General features: G+C 43.4%; 1 protein-coding gene across 1 annotated transcript in view; it reads right to left on the bottom strand.

The window, feature by feature from the left end:
- The window catches only part of FANCI (FA complementation group I), a 59831-nt gene that overhangs the window by 3657 nt on the left and 41950 nt on the right, over nucleotides 1-14224 (bottom strand). Inside the window, exons 23-33 of the mRNA XM_052659434.1 lie at nucleotides 13880-14059; nucleotides 9229-9395; nucleotides 8824-8897; nucleotides 7721-7837; nucleotides 5295-5346; nucleotides 4338-4465; nucleotides 4170-4238; nucleotides 3891-3984; nucleotides 3420-3607; nucleotides 1972-2025; nucleotides 1830-1889 (exon numbers count right to left, since the gene is read on the bottom strand). Coding sequence (XP_052515394.1) covers nucleotides 1830-1889; nucleotides 1972-2025; nucleotides 3420-3607; nucleotides 3891-3984; nucleotides 4170-4238; nucleotides 4338-4465; nucleotides 5295-5346; nucleotides 7721-7837; nucleotides 8824-8897; nucleotides 9229-9395; nucleotides 13880-14059 — 1183 coding nt within the window. The remainder of the gene's footprint in view (nucleotides 1-1829; nucleotides 1890-1971; nucleotides 2026-3419; nucleotides 3608-3890; nucleotides 3985-4169; nucleotides 4239-4337; nucleotides 4466-5294; nucleotides 5347-7720; nucleotides 7838-8823; nucleotides 8898-9228; nucleotides 9396-13879; nucleotides 14060-14224) is intronic.

Raw genomic sequence — 14224 nt, 5'->3', positions numbered from 1 at the left:
AAGGAAGAATCGTGAAGGGGACCAGGAAGCACAGGATTCTGAGCCGGCAGGGGAGCAGAGCCACATGAGGCAGAGCCCACCCACGTGTGAGGTGCACAAACAGGAACCTCCTCCTGGAAGGGGAGTTCTGTGCCCTCTAGGAGTGACAGGCCACGGCCCATGGGACAGCTAGCAGAGTTAGAAACAGAGGCCTGCAAGTGGAGAGAAACCACACTGCTACAGCCCTGTGAGGGAGAGGAGGCTTGGTCCACATGGCATGTTCTGGGAAATAAGAAAATGTAGGGATCCCAGAGACGCTGGTGTGAAGAAACTTATTTTTGGCCCTGGAAGGCAGGGTGGAGGGCGAATACTTGGTAGGGGAGGGCTGAGAGGCAGCACAGGCAGTAGAACTTATGTGACCAAACAAGAAGTGAGCCATCTTCCTAAAAGTTGTACCCCAGATGGGACCTTGTTGAAACCCTAAATCAATCCCAGCTACGGCCTGTTTCTGCTGATTTAGGCAGGACTAAAACTGCAGTGGGAAGAGAACTATCTTTGGAAGGTATACAGTCCTGAGCAGGATGCTAAACTACGGGTTTTGGAGCAATGGCTTTCACTGCTTTCTTCTCACTGAGATCCAAGGCTATGGGAAAAAAGAAGGGGCTAAAAGAGAATAAGCAGCTCTTTGAAAGATGTGGCAAATGCAACCCAGATTTCTAGATAAAAGTTGGAGGGAGTTAATGGAACCATGGGCTCTTGACTCATTAAGCACATCTCACAAAGACAAAAAGTGCCTGTGGATCAGCTGACTTGTCAAATAAGGCTTTAAGTCAAGATCGAGAAGGGGAGAAATATCCAAGGAAGAACACATAAACCAGTTTTTATGTAATGTAGAAAAAAGATAGTCTAGAAGGTGCCTAGTGAAAAGCAGAAGAAAAGCTTGAGAATGGGTCAAACACAAAACCCCAAACCTCCCAGCATTTTACATGTCAGTGAGTATCAAGTATGGTTCCAAAACAGAGGCTGGCCAACTACAACCAAGAGGCCAAATCCAGCTCACTGCTTGTTTTTCAAAAGTTTCATTGAACACAGCCAAGATCATTTATTGTATATTGACTATGGCTGCTTTTATTTTACAACGGCAAAGTTTAGTTGTGACAGTTGACTCTATGGCCTGCAAAACCTAAAGCATTTACCATTTGGTCCTTTGCAGAAAGTTTGCAGACTACTGTCATGGAGTTAAAGAACCCAGTTCGAACCTCAGCTTTGCCCCTTTTTTTGGCTGTACCACACGTCACATGGGATATTAGTTCCCCAAACAGTGATCAAATCCACGGCCCCTGTATCAGAAGCTTGGAATCTTAACCTTTCTGGTTTTGGCCTTATGTCTGACAGCTTGGGAAATGATGCTCTAAGGTCATGTTCATTTTATTGGAACGGCAAATATTTAGAGAACACCTGCCTGGTGTTGTGTTAAGTACTTTCCACAAGGCACCTCATTTATCCTCACTGCCTGCCACTACTTCACTCACATTCCCAAAGGAATGGGTTTGGAATCACCCAGAAACAAACCAAGTCACCGAGCCTAAGGATGCATGTTTCTCCTCTGCTCTGAGTGCAAGCATACCAAACACTTTTTCTCTCTAAATCACACTTTCTTTTTTTTTTTTTTAAAGATTTTCCTTCTGCAAAGACTTCAAGCCTTGGCGTGTTCTCAAACGGACACCTCTGGCTTATTTTAAGTAGAAGAAACTTTATATACGCTCAGCTCAGGTGAGTGATCAGTCCCCTGGGAATATAAGGAGCCCTTTCTCACTTGAAGATACATTGTGATACAGACAATCACTTACTTGTACATACGAAATAAATGAATAGCATAGAGGGGTCAGATGTGAACCAGACAGCTTCACCTGCAGCAAAGGAGAAAGAAATCAATATAACTGTAGGAATAAGATGCTTTCCCCATTCCTAGGCAAGGCATTCTCAACTCACCAGTTTTTCCATATTTTTCGGAATTCCTGTGGGGCGCTGATACACCTGGAGATACTAAGGAAAGATTCCAAGATTCAGTATTAGGCAACGGCAGGACACCCACTTCTCTCAAAGGTTTCATAAAGTTCTAGGGAAAAGTGTTGGAATCTTGCATGCATGCATACTCAGTCACGTCCAACTCTACGACCCTATGGACTGTCGCCCACCAGGCTCCTCCGTCCATGGGATTTCCCAGGCAAGAATACTGGAGTGGGTTGCCATTATCTACTCCGGGGGATACTTTCCAGCCCAGGGACTGAACCCGCATCTTGTACGTTTCCTGCATTGGCAGGCAGATTCTTTATCACTGAGCCACTTGGGAATCCAGATTTAGAATGCTATTCCTACATAGATGTCCCATGAAACTACAGGTAGTGCCTCAGTGAGCACCTGGTGTATGACTATTGCTCTGGCTGGAGAGAGAAAAAGAAAATAAGCTACCCAGACTCATGGAGAATCTTAAGACTCCAGGCTTCCTTTTTTTCCTCCCCTAAGCTCCAAACCTTCCCAGACAGGAGGCAATGAAAGATTTATGTTTCTGACTTGTTCCATTTATTGCTTTAAAAATCCTTCAGGGTGATAGTCCCTGCATCTAGAAAGCCAATGACTTTGCTGTTTTTCTTTTAGAAAAAACCAATAAAGATTATAGAGGTTCTCAGTATTTCTACCACAGAAGCTAGTTAGCCACACGCTATAGCCAGAGCTGCACCTTCTCAGAAATGGCAGCGCTGCTGTTTGGGTACATGGTGTGAGGCGGTCCACCATCTTTCTTGGGTTGTCTGTGCCTTCCTAAGTAATGTGGGTCATTGTTAGAGTTGAAACTAAATTACGTAGTTCCTAGCACTCTTGAATGTCTGCTGAGAATCAAAATACTGCAAATACAAAAAAAGTTTCTTGTTAACGGATACTAAGAAGCATTAACTTAAACTCAGGGCAAGTATACCTTGTATTTTCAAAACATAAACTTATTCCCTACTCGTGTACCTGACCTGTGAGGCATTTAACACCTACTTGTTAAAGGACAAACACCCTTTCGGTGTCCAGACTGGTCTGAAATTGTCTAATTTTTTGTGTAACCGGAATCAGATTAAATTCTAAAACTAAAGTTTAGACTGAGTCTTAGAAGGTGTTTGAAAAGGGATTCACAATCAAGAGGCATTTACATTCATTATACTCAATCATATGAGCAACATACTCATATGCTAAAGAAATATGGAGCTCTAAAAACAGATTTAGAATTACGCCTCAACTGTTATTTCCAGGCCTGTGGAGAAACCTGCCATCTACTGGTCAAACTGTGACCTGCAGAGATGTAGACATGGGCTCTGCACTAGGGTGTTCAGCACCAGGGGCAGTGTCCTAGCTGGGTGGGGCAGAATGATGGTGGTGATCGACTCTCCGATACTCACATATTTGACAAGTGCTGTAAGAGTGGTGTACATTTTGCAAAGGTCCTTTAACAAGGTGTCCACACAGCTGCCTGATGGCAGGGCTGTCTGCACCAGCTCGTGGAAAAATGTGAGCAGAGTTCCCAACTGTATGATGGTGGTTTTCTCCATGGGACGGTTTGTTACGGCTGCCTGAGAAGAGGCCTCTTCTGAAAGGAAATGAAGTTAGCACTTTCAAACCCAACTGACCTTATTTTCTAGTTCAAGTCAAAGAGATTTAGAAACCAACTAAACATCATTAACTAGGAAGTCCGGAGGCAGAATACATTAGTAATTATGCTGTCATAAGCCACACTACCTTCTACTTTCATTACTTTGGATATCTAGCACAAATGAGCAGAGCTCAGGGGCTCTGCCTTTAGGTTTCTTCCAGTTCAGATTTTAGTTGCCTTTGATCACAGTTCCTGGAACCCCTCCCTCAACTCATGTTACCTGATACGATTTTTTGATTTGCTTGTCCCTTAAGCTTGGTGATCAGCCAGTCCACTTCTTCTAGGACCTTCTCAGCTTTACTCAGAACAAGCAGCTGTGAAAGAAAGAAACGCCTGGCATGGCTCACTGAACACAGCTGCTGGTGTAACATGATAGCCACAGCTACCCGTGGGTGGGTTACAGGCCTCTGGACTTTAGCCACTGTAATTCACTCCTCACAGGGAATAAAATGGAAGGGATGACAAGGCTATTTGCCAAGTGTCAAGGATCAACACTTACACAGACAGTAGGGGCAGCTGTTTTCAAATTCACCAATGCAAAGTTGTTTGTTTTCTCCACTTCTACATCCTGGGAACGGAAAGAGAGGTGAGATGTAATGACACTAAGGCTGTTCCCCTGGCCTCTACTCCCAACTCGGGGCGCCATACTGAAGGCTCACTACAGTACCTCGTCTATGTCTCCAAGATGTCCATGGATATCCTGGGACAAGTCACGCAGCAGACTAACAGGACTCTTATACGAAACATGGAGGCTGAAGAGCAAACTCAGCATGCCCTTGCAAAAGGAGGCATCCTCTAGGAGTAGGAAGGAAAGAAAATTCATTTATAATCCAAGTCAGTCCTGCAGCAGGTGGGGGTGCCTAGCTGGAATGCTAGCCTGTCATGTTTCAGGCACAACATCCCCATACTGCACACACTTCAGCCCAGGCAGCTGGCCCACAAAGGTACACTTCGACCCACAGGTGCAAATGAGGGGGATGTTTCCCATTTACTGGTCACTATCATCATATAACTAGCATACAGGTCAAGAAATATCAGCACCCCAGGACACCCCTCCCCTCACCAAGGAAACTGTCATTCTGCCTGTACCCTCACATGGAGTCCTGTCTGACTTTGCACTCTATCTAAGTAGCATCATGCAGTAAGTACTCTGTCTGTGTCTGCCATCTGTTGAATGCTGTGTGCGCCAGACTCCTTCATGCCACGAGTCAGTGGAGGCTGTTCATTCCCACTGCCACGGTGTCCCACTGTGTGCATGCAGCGCAACCCCCTGATCCACTCGACTGCTGACAGACGTCTGGGTCTGGTTTTGCCTATTAGAACAGTACTGCTGTGAGAATTTTCCACCTGTTTATGCTGGGAGTAGAACTGCTTGATCGTAAGCCTATGTTTAATTTTAGTAGTTAAGTATTGCTAAACAATTTTCCAGAGTGGTTATACCAACTGACACCTCCAGCAGCAGTGAATGAGAGGTTCAACTGCACTGTATTCTTACCAACCCTTGGGATTGGTTTTGTGTATTTCTTCCTTTTGGCTACTCTGGTGAATGTGTCATTTTCTAAATGTTGTTTGGTGCTGATCATTTTATATAAAGCCGAAAAAGGAAATATGGCAGGAAACTTACCACAACTGTTTTCCGCGCAAATCTTAGATGTCCAGGTTAACATCTGCACAAACTAGAGATCATTCAGATATTAAGGAAACATTCAAAAGACAGACCTACCTAGTTTGCTATCAGACTGAAAGAGCTCTGCTAAGTCACTTCAGTCGTGTCCAACTCTGTGCGACCCCAGAGGGCAGCCCACCAGGCTCCCCCATCCCTGGGATTCTCCAGGCAAGAACACTGGAGTGGGTTGCCATTTCCTTCTCCAAGGCAGGAAAGTGAAAAGTGAAAGTGAAGTCACTCAGTTGTGCCTGACCCTCAGCGACCCCATGGACTGCAGCCTTCCAGGCTCCTCCGTCCATGGGATTTTCCAGGCAACAGTACTGGAGTGGGGTGCCATTGCCTTCTCCGAAGAGAGCTCTAGGCCTTTCCAAGTCTAAGCAAATCACCTGCTAAAACTTGTGCCTGGATCTAAAGTGGTACTCTACTGAAAAATAGCATAAAAAAGTCCAAAGTTATGAGAAGAATTACTGATTCTTTTCTTAAATATAGCCTATGACTCAGTTCTCAAATGCCCTCATTAAGGGCCAAAGGTCCTGGGGTCTGGGCTATTATCTGAGCTTCCTTGGCCCCTTCCACCATGGTTTGGGGCTAAAGTGCCCTTCTTCCCCTTCCCATGCCTAGTACTCTCTGCATCTGAGACATCTTTTAAGGACAGTAAGCTAATAGAGGCATAGAAGAAGAAGATCCTGGCCACAGTGACAGTCAAATTAGCCTTTAGGAACCAAGAGGCCACAGGAGGTTAAAAGGGAGCAGGGAAAAAAAAAAGAAAAGGGGCAAAAGAAAAGAGCTGGGGAAGCTTAAGGCCTTGGACTAGTAGGTCGTGTTTCGCTAGACACACACGCAGCATTCTGCTTTAGCAGTTGTTTGGGATAGGCTTCTAGCCACCAAGACACTGAAATGCAGTGATGTTTAAAGGTAAAATGACCAGTAAGAATTCAGGTTTTGATCTGTCAGGAAAAAAAAACTTCAGAGGCTAAATGAAAATTCTCTGTGAACTGATATAAAAATATTTCCCTGAATACAGTGATTACTGTAGAATACAGATGTCCAGAATACAGTGTTAAATGTAATAAATAAATAAAGCAGGATGCTAAAAAAGCTTTTGTGTGAAGAGGGTAGGGTTGGGCATAAGAAGCTATATTCATATTGCTGTACAGGAATAAAAGAACTCTTTACACAAGAAACTAAAAGATATTTACCTACTGGGAGAGAAGAACTGAACAGATGGAGGACACTTATGATAGAAAGGTGACCATTTCCTGCAAATTTTTTTATAATGTCTGGTTTTCAAATCATTGAACTTTATTACCCAAAGTTAAATTAAAAAATTTTAGACACACTACCCGAAATTATGAGGGGTGGTAAAATTTTAAAAATTCTTCTTTATATTAGCCTTTCCAAATCTATTTTCCTTCAACTGTCCCCATGTTCCAATTCCCTGTGTTTCTTTCCTAGTCTTGGGCTCCTTGCAGCAAAAGCAGCAATATGAAAGAATGAAGCTGAAAGTAAAGTGGGGACGTGTTGTTCCAATCTAGGATAAAATAAGTAGCAATGCGGATTTTCTTTGGGCTACCTGGAACTAGGACAGAAAATGAAGTCTGCTTTTTCAGTGCTCAAATGTCATAACATACCAGGCTGTAGTCCAGCTAGCTCTTCCTAAAAGCAAGGGCTCACACAAGGAGGCCTGCACCTCAGCACTCTCAACTTGTCTCCCCACAGGTCAGGAAGTAGATGTGGGAAGACCACACAGCCCTAGGCTCTCAAGGACTCTCTTTATCATCCTTTAGGAAAATTACTCCTGAATGGAACAGACCCACAGAATATAGCTTCTCTTATTTCACATGTGTCAATGCTCATGTGGGTACACATATTCTTCGTGTATATGCGCAGACTTAAGCGCATATACCTAAAATCTATCTGGGTAGAACAGATTCTATTTTAGGACTATAATCATGCTTTCTGACTTATCACCTTTTGTTGAATATCCCCCAAACTCAGAATCCGGTAATTTTGATGAGAAAGTTAACTGCTGAATGTCCACTACCTTGATAATTAACACACTTTCATCTTAGAAGGGGGTAGGGAAACACCAGAAGGTTTGAAGCCCCACAGATAAACGACTTTTTTTTTTTTTTTTTACAGTGCTTATTGTTTACCCTCGACAGTGGCCAAATAAACAAAAGCAGTAACTACATCATGGTAGAAACACTATGTATGGGGCGGGGCGGGGGGTACATCCTACAGATCTTATATTAATTCAGGAGCGTAACTGGATACATGATTTTAAATTAGCCAGATTTCGAGACGACATTTAGTTGTACACTGTAAAATGTAGTATTCTGGCCTCCTGGGGGATGCAGAGTGGGACTGACTGGAGCTCGTACCTCAGCAGAAATGGGCTTCAGCAGCTTGGACAAGCTGGTGAGAACAGTAGCCAGAAGCAGGGCTTCTTTGCTCTTAAAGTCTTCCTCTTGGCTGCTAAGTAAATTCAACAAGGACCTCTGAGAAAGGATACACAGAAACATTAGCAGACATGATACTAGCAAAGAGACATCTAGCCGGAGATTCTTAAGGCTGAGACAGAAATGACTCAAAAATACCAAAAATCCAAGAGGATAAAATCTGGAAATAAGACCTGGATCGATCAGGTAGTCTCCTACCCTGTTTGAGATCAGACGTCTGAGTGTTCTCTTGGGCGCTGTGGACTCCTCCAAACCCCTGCCACGTGTACATTAGGAATGAACTGTGCACCCCGTTTTATTTATTTTGGGTTGCACCACACAGCTTGTGGGATCTTAGTTCCCTAACAAGGGACAGAACACGGGCCCAATGAAAGAGCTGTGTCCAAATCACTGATCGCCACAGAATTCCAGTGCACCCTGGTCTGGGTGGTTCACAACTTTCTGAGGCCCATTCACTGACCTGAGGGCTAGACCATACCCCAGCACTGGCATTCCCTACACACTTTCCATTTCCCCTTTCTCTGTTCCTCTCTCACCACCCAAAACAGTCTTTGGTCCGTCAGTCTCTTCCCACTACAACGTAAGCTCTGTGAGGGCAGGGTTTTGTCTCTTATTCCTTGCTTTATCTTTAGCACCTGAACAGTTTCTGGCACATGATATGAACTTTAACATTAAAGAAATCCTCTGGGATAAAAGATCCTGATACATGACAACTAGTGGTTAGAACCATCTGACAGACAAAGCCAAGTTACACTCCCTGCACGAGTGGGCTCCTGGCCAGCTCTTTGTATAATATCAGCTCAAACAGTGATTCCTAGAGGCAATGAGTGCTGTAGATTGGGGTGGCTTGACACACATCCTTCCTGGAATGCTTTTAAATGCATTATCTTTCATTCTCAGAGCTGTCAAGTTGCTTGAATGATGACCCAGAAAAAACTGCTGTCCTACTTGTGGACGGTCTGCCCGTTCCCACCAGCTGTCCTGGGTAATAGTCCCAAAGCACAGCAGTCTCCTAGGTGTCTCACCTGAAACTGCCGGATCTGGAAAGCTGCTCTCTGACTGACACTGACTTCCTCCTCTTCTTCCTCATCTGCAGCATCTAGGAAAGGAAAAGAATGCTATCTGCTTTGAAAGGGGCTTGGTTTTTTTTTTGCCAAGCTAAAATTTTAGGAGGCCAAAAAAGTCTGAAGACAGCTTTAATTATATTCCTAACATTCAGCAGCTTCTTAAGGCTATGTTCAGTTTCCCAATCCCATCTGTGGTTAAACGGAATCCAGTAAGTGGCAATTCTGAATCCACTAGATGTCACTCCTTAGCCACACTGGGACTCTTCGCAGGTGTCCTCTGCTAGGCTAACAACTGGAATCGAGAGGTTTGGTTGAGAAAGAGAAACTCAGATCAAGCCAAGTTATCAAAACTGAAATGCCCACCCAGAGCCTTGAGAAACTGATGACACTTGGGCTGGTAGAACTGTTGCACGGCACTGAGTATCTTCTGTATGCCCTCCAAGCACAGCAGCGAGATGTTCTTTCCTTTCTCTTTCTTTCCTGACTCTTCCACTGAGGTAGGGATTGAAGTGTATCTCCAAAGCAAGACCCTGGGGAAAAGAGATTTTATTTTCAAAGTCAAGTTCACTGAGATAGTTTACATACAGTAAAATTCCCATCCTGTAACTGTATGGCTCTGCTGACTCACATCCACAGTCCTGTACTCATCCCCCTCAATCTAGGTATTTCCATCACCCCAAAAGTTCTCATGTGCTCCTTTGCAGTCAGTTCATTCTCTTTGTTTTCCCAGGCAACCACTGATCTGTTTCCTGTCCCAGTGGTTTTACAATTTACAAACTATCATATAAAAGTGGTATCATTCCTTACGCAGCTTTTGGAGTCCGGCTTTGCTAACAGCATGTAGCTCTGAGGTTCACCGATGCTGTCACACGTACCGGCAGCCTGTCACATTTCACTGCTGAGTAGTATTTCACGGTATGAATGTGCCACAGCTTGCATAGTCACCGATTTATCATCTTTAGGTTGTTTCCAGATTTTGCTATTACAGATAAAACTACTATACACAAACTATTATAAGAACATCTGCTTTCATTTTTTTTGGGTAAGTACCTAGGAGTGGAATGGGTGTATCGTATGATAGGTGTGTGCTTAACTTTTTAAGAAATTGCCAAATTATTTTCCAAAGTGGCTGCACCATTTTACATTTATGTCAACAGTGTATCAGAGTTTAAATTCTGGGCATCCCTGGAGGCTTAGTGGTAAAGAATCCACCTACCCATCAGGAGACATGGGTTTGATCCCTGATCTTAGAAGATCCTACATACAGTGGAGCAACTAACTACTTGAGCCTGTGCTCTAAGGCCCAGGAACTGCAACTACTGAAGCCTGTGTGCTCAAGAACCTGTGCTCTGCAACGTGAGGAGCCACTGCAATGAGAAGCCTGGGCACCTCAACTACAGAGTAGCCCCCGCTCACTACAACTCGAGAAAAGCCCGCACAGCAAGACCCAGGACAGCCAAAAACAAATACATAAATGAATATTAAAAACCAAAAAACAGGAGTTTAAATTCTTCCACATCCATGACAACACTTTGGTATAGTCAATCTAAACTTTTAGGCATTTTAATAGGTGTTTACACCGAGGAAACCAGAATTGAAAGAGACACGTGTACCCCAATGTTCATTGCAGCACTGTTTACAACAGCCAGAACACGGAAGCAACCTAGGTGTCCACTGGCAGACAAATGGATAAGAAAGCTGTGGTACATATACACAATGGAATATTATTCAGCTATTAAAAAGAATGTATTTGAATCAGTTCTAATGAGGTGGATGAAACTGGAGCCTATTATACAGAGTGAAGTAAGTCAGAAAGAAAAACACCAATCCAGTATATTAACGCATATATATGGAATTTAGAAAGATGGTAACAGTGACCCTATATTCGAGACAGCAAGAGATACAGATGTAAAGAACAGTCTGTTGGACTCTGTGGGAGAAGGCGAGGGTGGGATGATTTGAGAGAATAGCACTGAATCATGTATATTATCATATGTGAAATAGATCGCCAGTCCAGGTTCGATGTATGAGACAGGGTGCTCGGGGCTGGTGCACTGGGATGACCCTGAGGTATGGGATGGGGAGGGGGGGCGGAGTTCAGGATGGGGAACACGTGTACACCCATGGCTGATTCATGTGAATGTATGGCAAACCACCACAATATTGTATAGTAATTAGTCTCCGATTAAAATAAATAAATTTTAAAAAGAAAAAAAAAAAGGTGTTTAGTGATATCTCATTGTGATTTTAATTTGACTAAGCCGAAGCCTTTGACTGTGTGGATCACAAGAAACTGTGGAAAATTCTGAAAGAGATGGGAATACCAGACCACCTGACCTGCCTCTTGAGAAATCTGTATGCAGGTCAGGAAGCAACAGTTAGAACTGGACATGGAACAACAGACTGGTTCCAAATAGGAAAAGGAGTGCGTCAAGGCTGTATATTGTCACCCTGCTTATTTAACTTCTATGCAGAGTACATCATGAGAAACGCTGGACTGGAAGAAACACAAGCTGGAATCAAGATTGCTGGGAGAAATATCAATAACCTCAGATATGCAGATGACACCACCCTTATGGCAGAAAGTGAAGAGGAGCTAAAAAGCCTCTTGATGAAAGTGAAAGAGAAAAAAAAAAAAGAAAGTGAAAGAGGAGAGCGAAAAAGTTGGCCTAAAGCTCAACGTTCAGAAAACGAAGATCATGGCACCTGGTCCCATCACTTCATGGGAAATAGATGGGGAAATAGTGGAAACAGAGTCAGACTTTATTTTTTGGGGCTCCAGAATCACTGCAGATGGTGACTGCAGCCATGAAATTAAAAAACGCTTACTCCTTGGAAGAAAAGTTATGACCAACCTAGATAGCATATTCAAAAGCAGAGACATTACGTTGCCGACTAAGGTCCGTCTAGTCAAGGCTATGGTTTTTCCTGTGGTCATGTATGGATGTGAGAGTTGGACTGTGAAGAAGGCTGAGCGCCAAAGAATTGATGCTTTTGAAGTGTGGTGTTGGAGAAGACTCTTGAGAGTCCCTTGGACTGCAAAGAGATCCAATCAGTCCATTCTGAAGGAGATCAACCCTGGGATTTCTTTGGAAGGAATGATGCTAAAACTGAAACTCCAGTACTCTGGCCACCTCATGAGAAGAGTTGACTCATTGGAAAAAACTCTGATGCTGGGAGGGATTGGGGGCAGGAGGAGAAGGGGACGACCGAGGATGAAATGGCTGGATGGCATCATGGACTCGATGGACGTGAGTCTGAGTGAACTCCAGGAGATGGTGATGAACAGGGAGGCCTGGCGTGCTGCGATTCATGGGGTCGCAGAGTCGGACACGACTGAGCGACTGAAATGAACTGAACCTAGTGACTAATTATCTTGATCACCCTTTCGTGTTATTTGCCACCTATACATCTTATTTGGTAAAGTCTCTGTTAAAACACTTTATCCATTTTCTCAATTTGACTGTTTTCTTAACAAGTTTGAGTTCTTTATATACTCTGGTTACCAGTCCATCATCAGACACGTGTTTTGCAAATATTTCCTGTTAATTTGTGGCTTGTCTTTAAATTTCCTTAGGAATGTTTTTCAAGGAACAGAGTTAAATTTTTAAAAAATATTGATTGTGCTTCTGGTTTTATACCTAGGAAATTTTTTACCTAAAACAAGGTTGCAAAGGTTTCTCTGTCTTCTAGATGTTTTACAGTATTTGGTTTTATACTTATGCCTCTGATTCATTTCAAGTCAATATTTTGTTATATCATGAGAAATGGATCAGAGTCCAATTTTTTTCACATCAGTTGCTCAGTCGTGTCTGACTCTTTTGTGACCCCATGGACTGCAGCACGCCAGGCTTCCCTATCCATCACCAACTCCTAGAGCTTGCTCAAACTCATATCCATCGAGTCGGTGATGCCATCCAATCACATCCTGTCTTCCCCTTCTCCTCCTGCCTTCAATCTTTCCCAGCATCAGGGTTTTTTCAATGAGTCAGTTCTTCACATCAGATGGCCAAAGTATTGGAGTTTCAGCTTCAGCATCAGTCCTTCCAATGAATATTCAGGACTGATTTCCTGAATGGAAATCAGGATGGACTGGTTTGATCTTGCAGTCCAAGGGACTCCCAAGAATCTTCCTCAACACATCAATTAATTCAAAAGCATCAATTCTTTGGCACTCAGCTTTCTTTATAGCTCAACTCTCACATCCATACATGACTACTGGAAAAACCGTAGCTTTGACTAGACAGACCTTTATTGGCACAGTCATGTCTCTGCTTTTTAATATGCTGTCTAGGTTGGGCATAGCTTTTCTTCCAAAGAGCATCTTTTAATTTCATTTTTCCACATATTCCTGTACAGTTGTTCCACAAACACCTGTTTGAAAAGACTTTTCTTTCTCCGTTCCATTTCCTTGGCACCTTTGTCAAAAATCCAAAGACCATACTTGTGTGGATTAGTTCTGAACCATCTGTTCCACTGATTAGATTCTGGCAATACCTCACTATCTTAAATACTTACTTAATGTTCTATAAATATTGATTAAAGTCAAGCTGGATGATAGTGTTGTTCGAGTCTTCCACATCCTTCCTGATTTTCTATCTAATTCTACTGATTACTGAGAGAGGTAGATTATTATTTGTGTATTTCTCCTTCAGTATTACCGTTTTCGCCTTAAGTATTCTGAAGCTGTTATTCGGTGCTGTTAAGTACATATACATTTAAAACTGTTCTGTCCGCTTGATGAACTATCTAGTCATTATGTAATATCCCTTCTTATTCCTGCTATTAGATTAACATTTTATATGTGGCCAACAATCCACACCAAAACAGGACTAGGAAAAAACCCCAACATAGTGAGTGACTGCACTTCCACCTTTGGGTATGCCCAACTTCAAATCACCTTCCTCCCTACCCAACTTCAAACCACTTTCCTCTCCCCACCCCCCTCGTTGATTTCCTCTCCTGGAGATGCCACAGCAAGTGGAACAGGTCTCTAAGGGTGCGTGGGGCTTACCGAGTTATGTCACAGAGGTTCTGAAAGACCTTCTCTGGGTTTTGGCCATCAGGGCCACTCACATGCCCTGTTTCCTTCAGCTGCTGGACCTTCTGCAGAGCCACGTTCACTGCGTAGCGCATGAACTCATTGCTGGACCTCAGGACAGACAAGCTCTCTTCATGACTCTGGGTACTGTCCCTAGACAGGAAAAAGGAGACAGAAAGATTCCCCTGCTACTGGGACCTGAAATTACGTTTTCTATTGGACAGTTCACTATAGCACCCAACCAGCTCTAAAAGACAGACTCCAGCAGCCCATGCCCGAGTCACTGCCAAGGCTGTCTTTCTACAAATATTATTCTCA

Source organism: Budorcas taxicolor, chromosome 21 (assembly GCF_023091745.1).
Source record: "Budorcas taxicolor isolate Tak-1 chromosome 21, Takin1.1, whole genome shotgun sequence".
NCBI lineage: Eukaryota > Metazoa > Chordata > Mammalia > Artiodactyla > Bovidae > Budorcas > Budorcas taxicolor.
The sequence above is the reverse complement of the archived record's forward strand: the minus strand, read 5'-3'. Positions and strand labels throughout refer to the sequence as shown.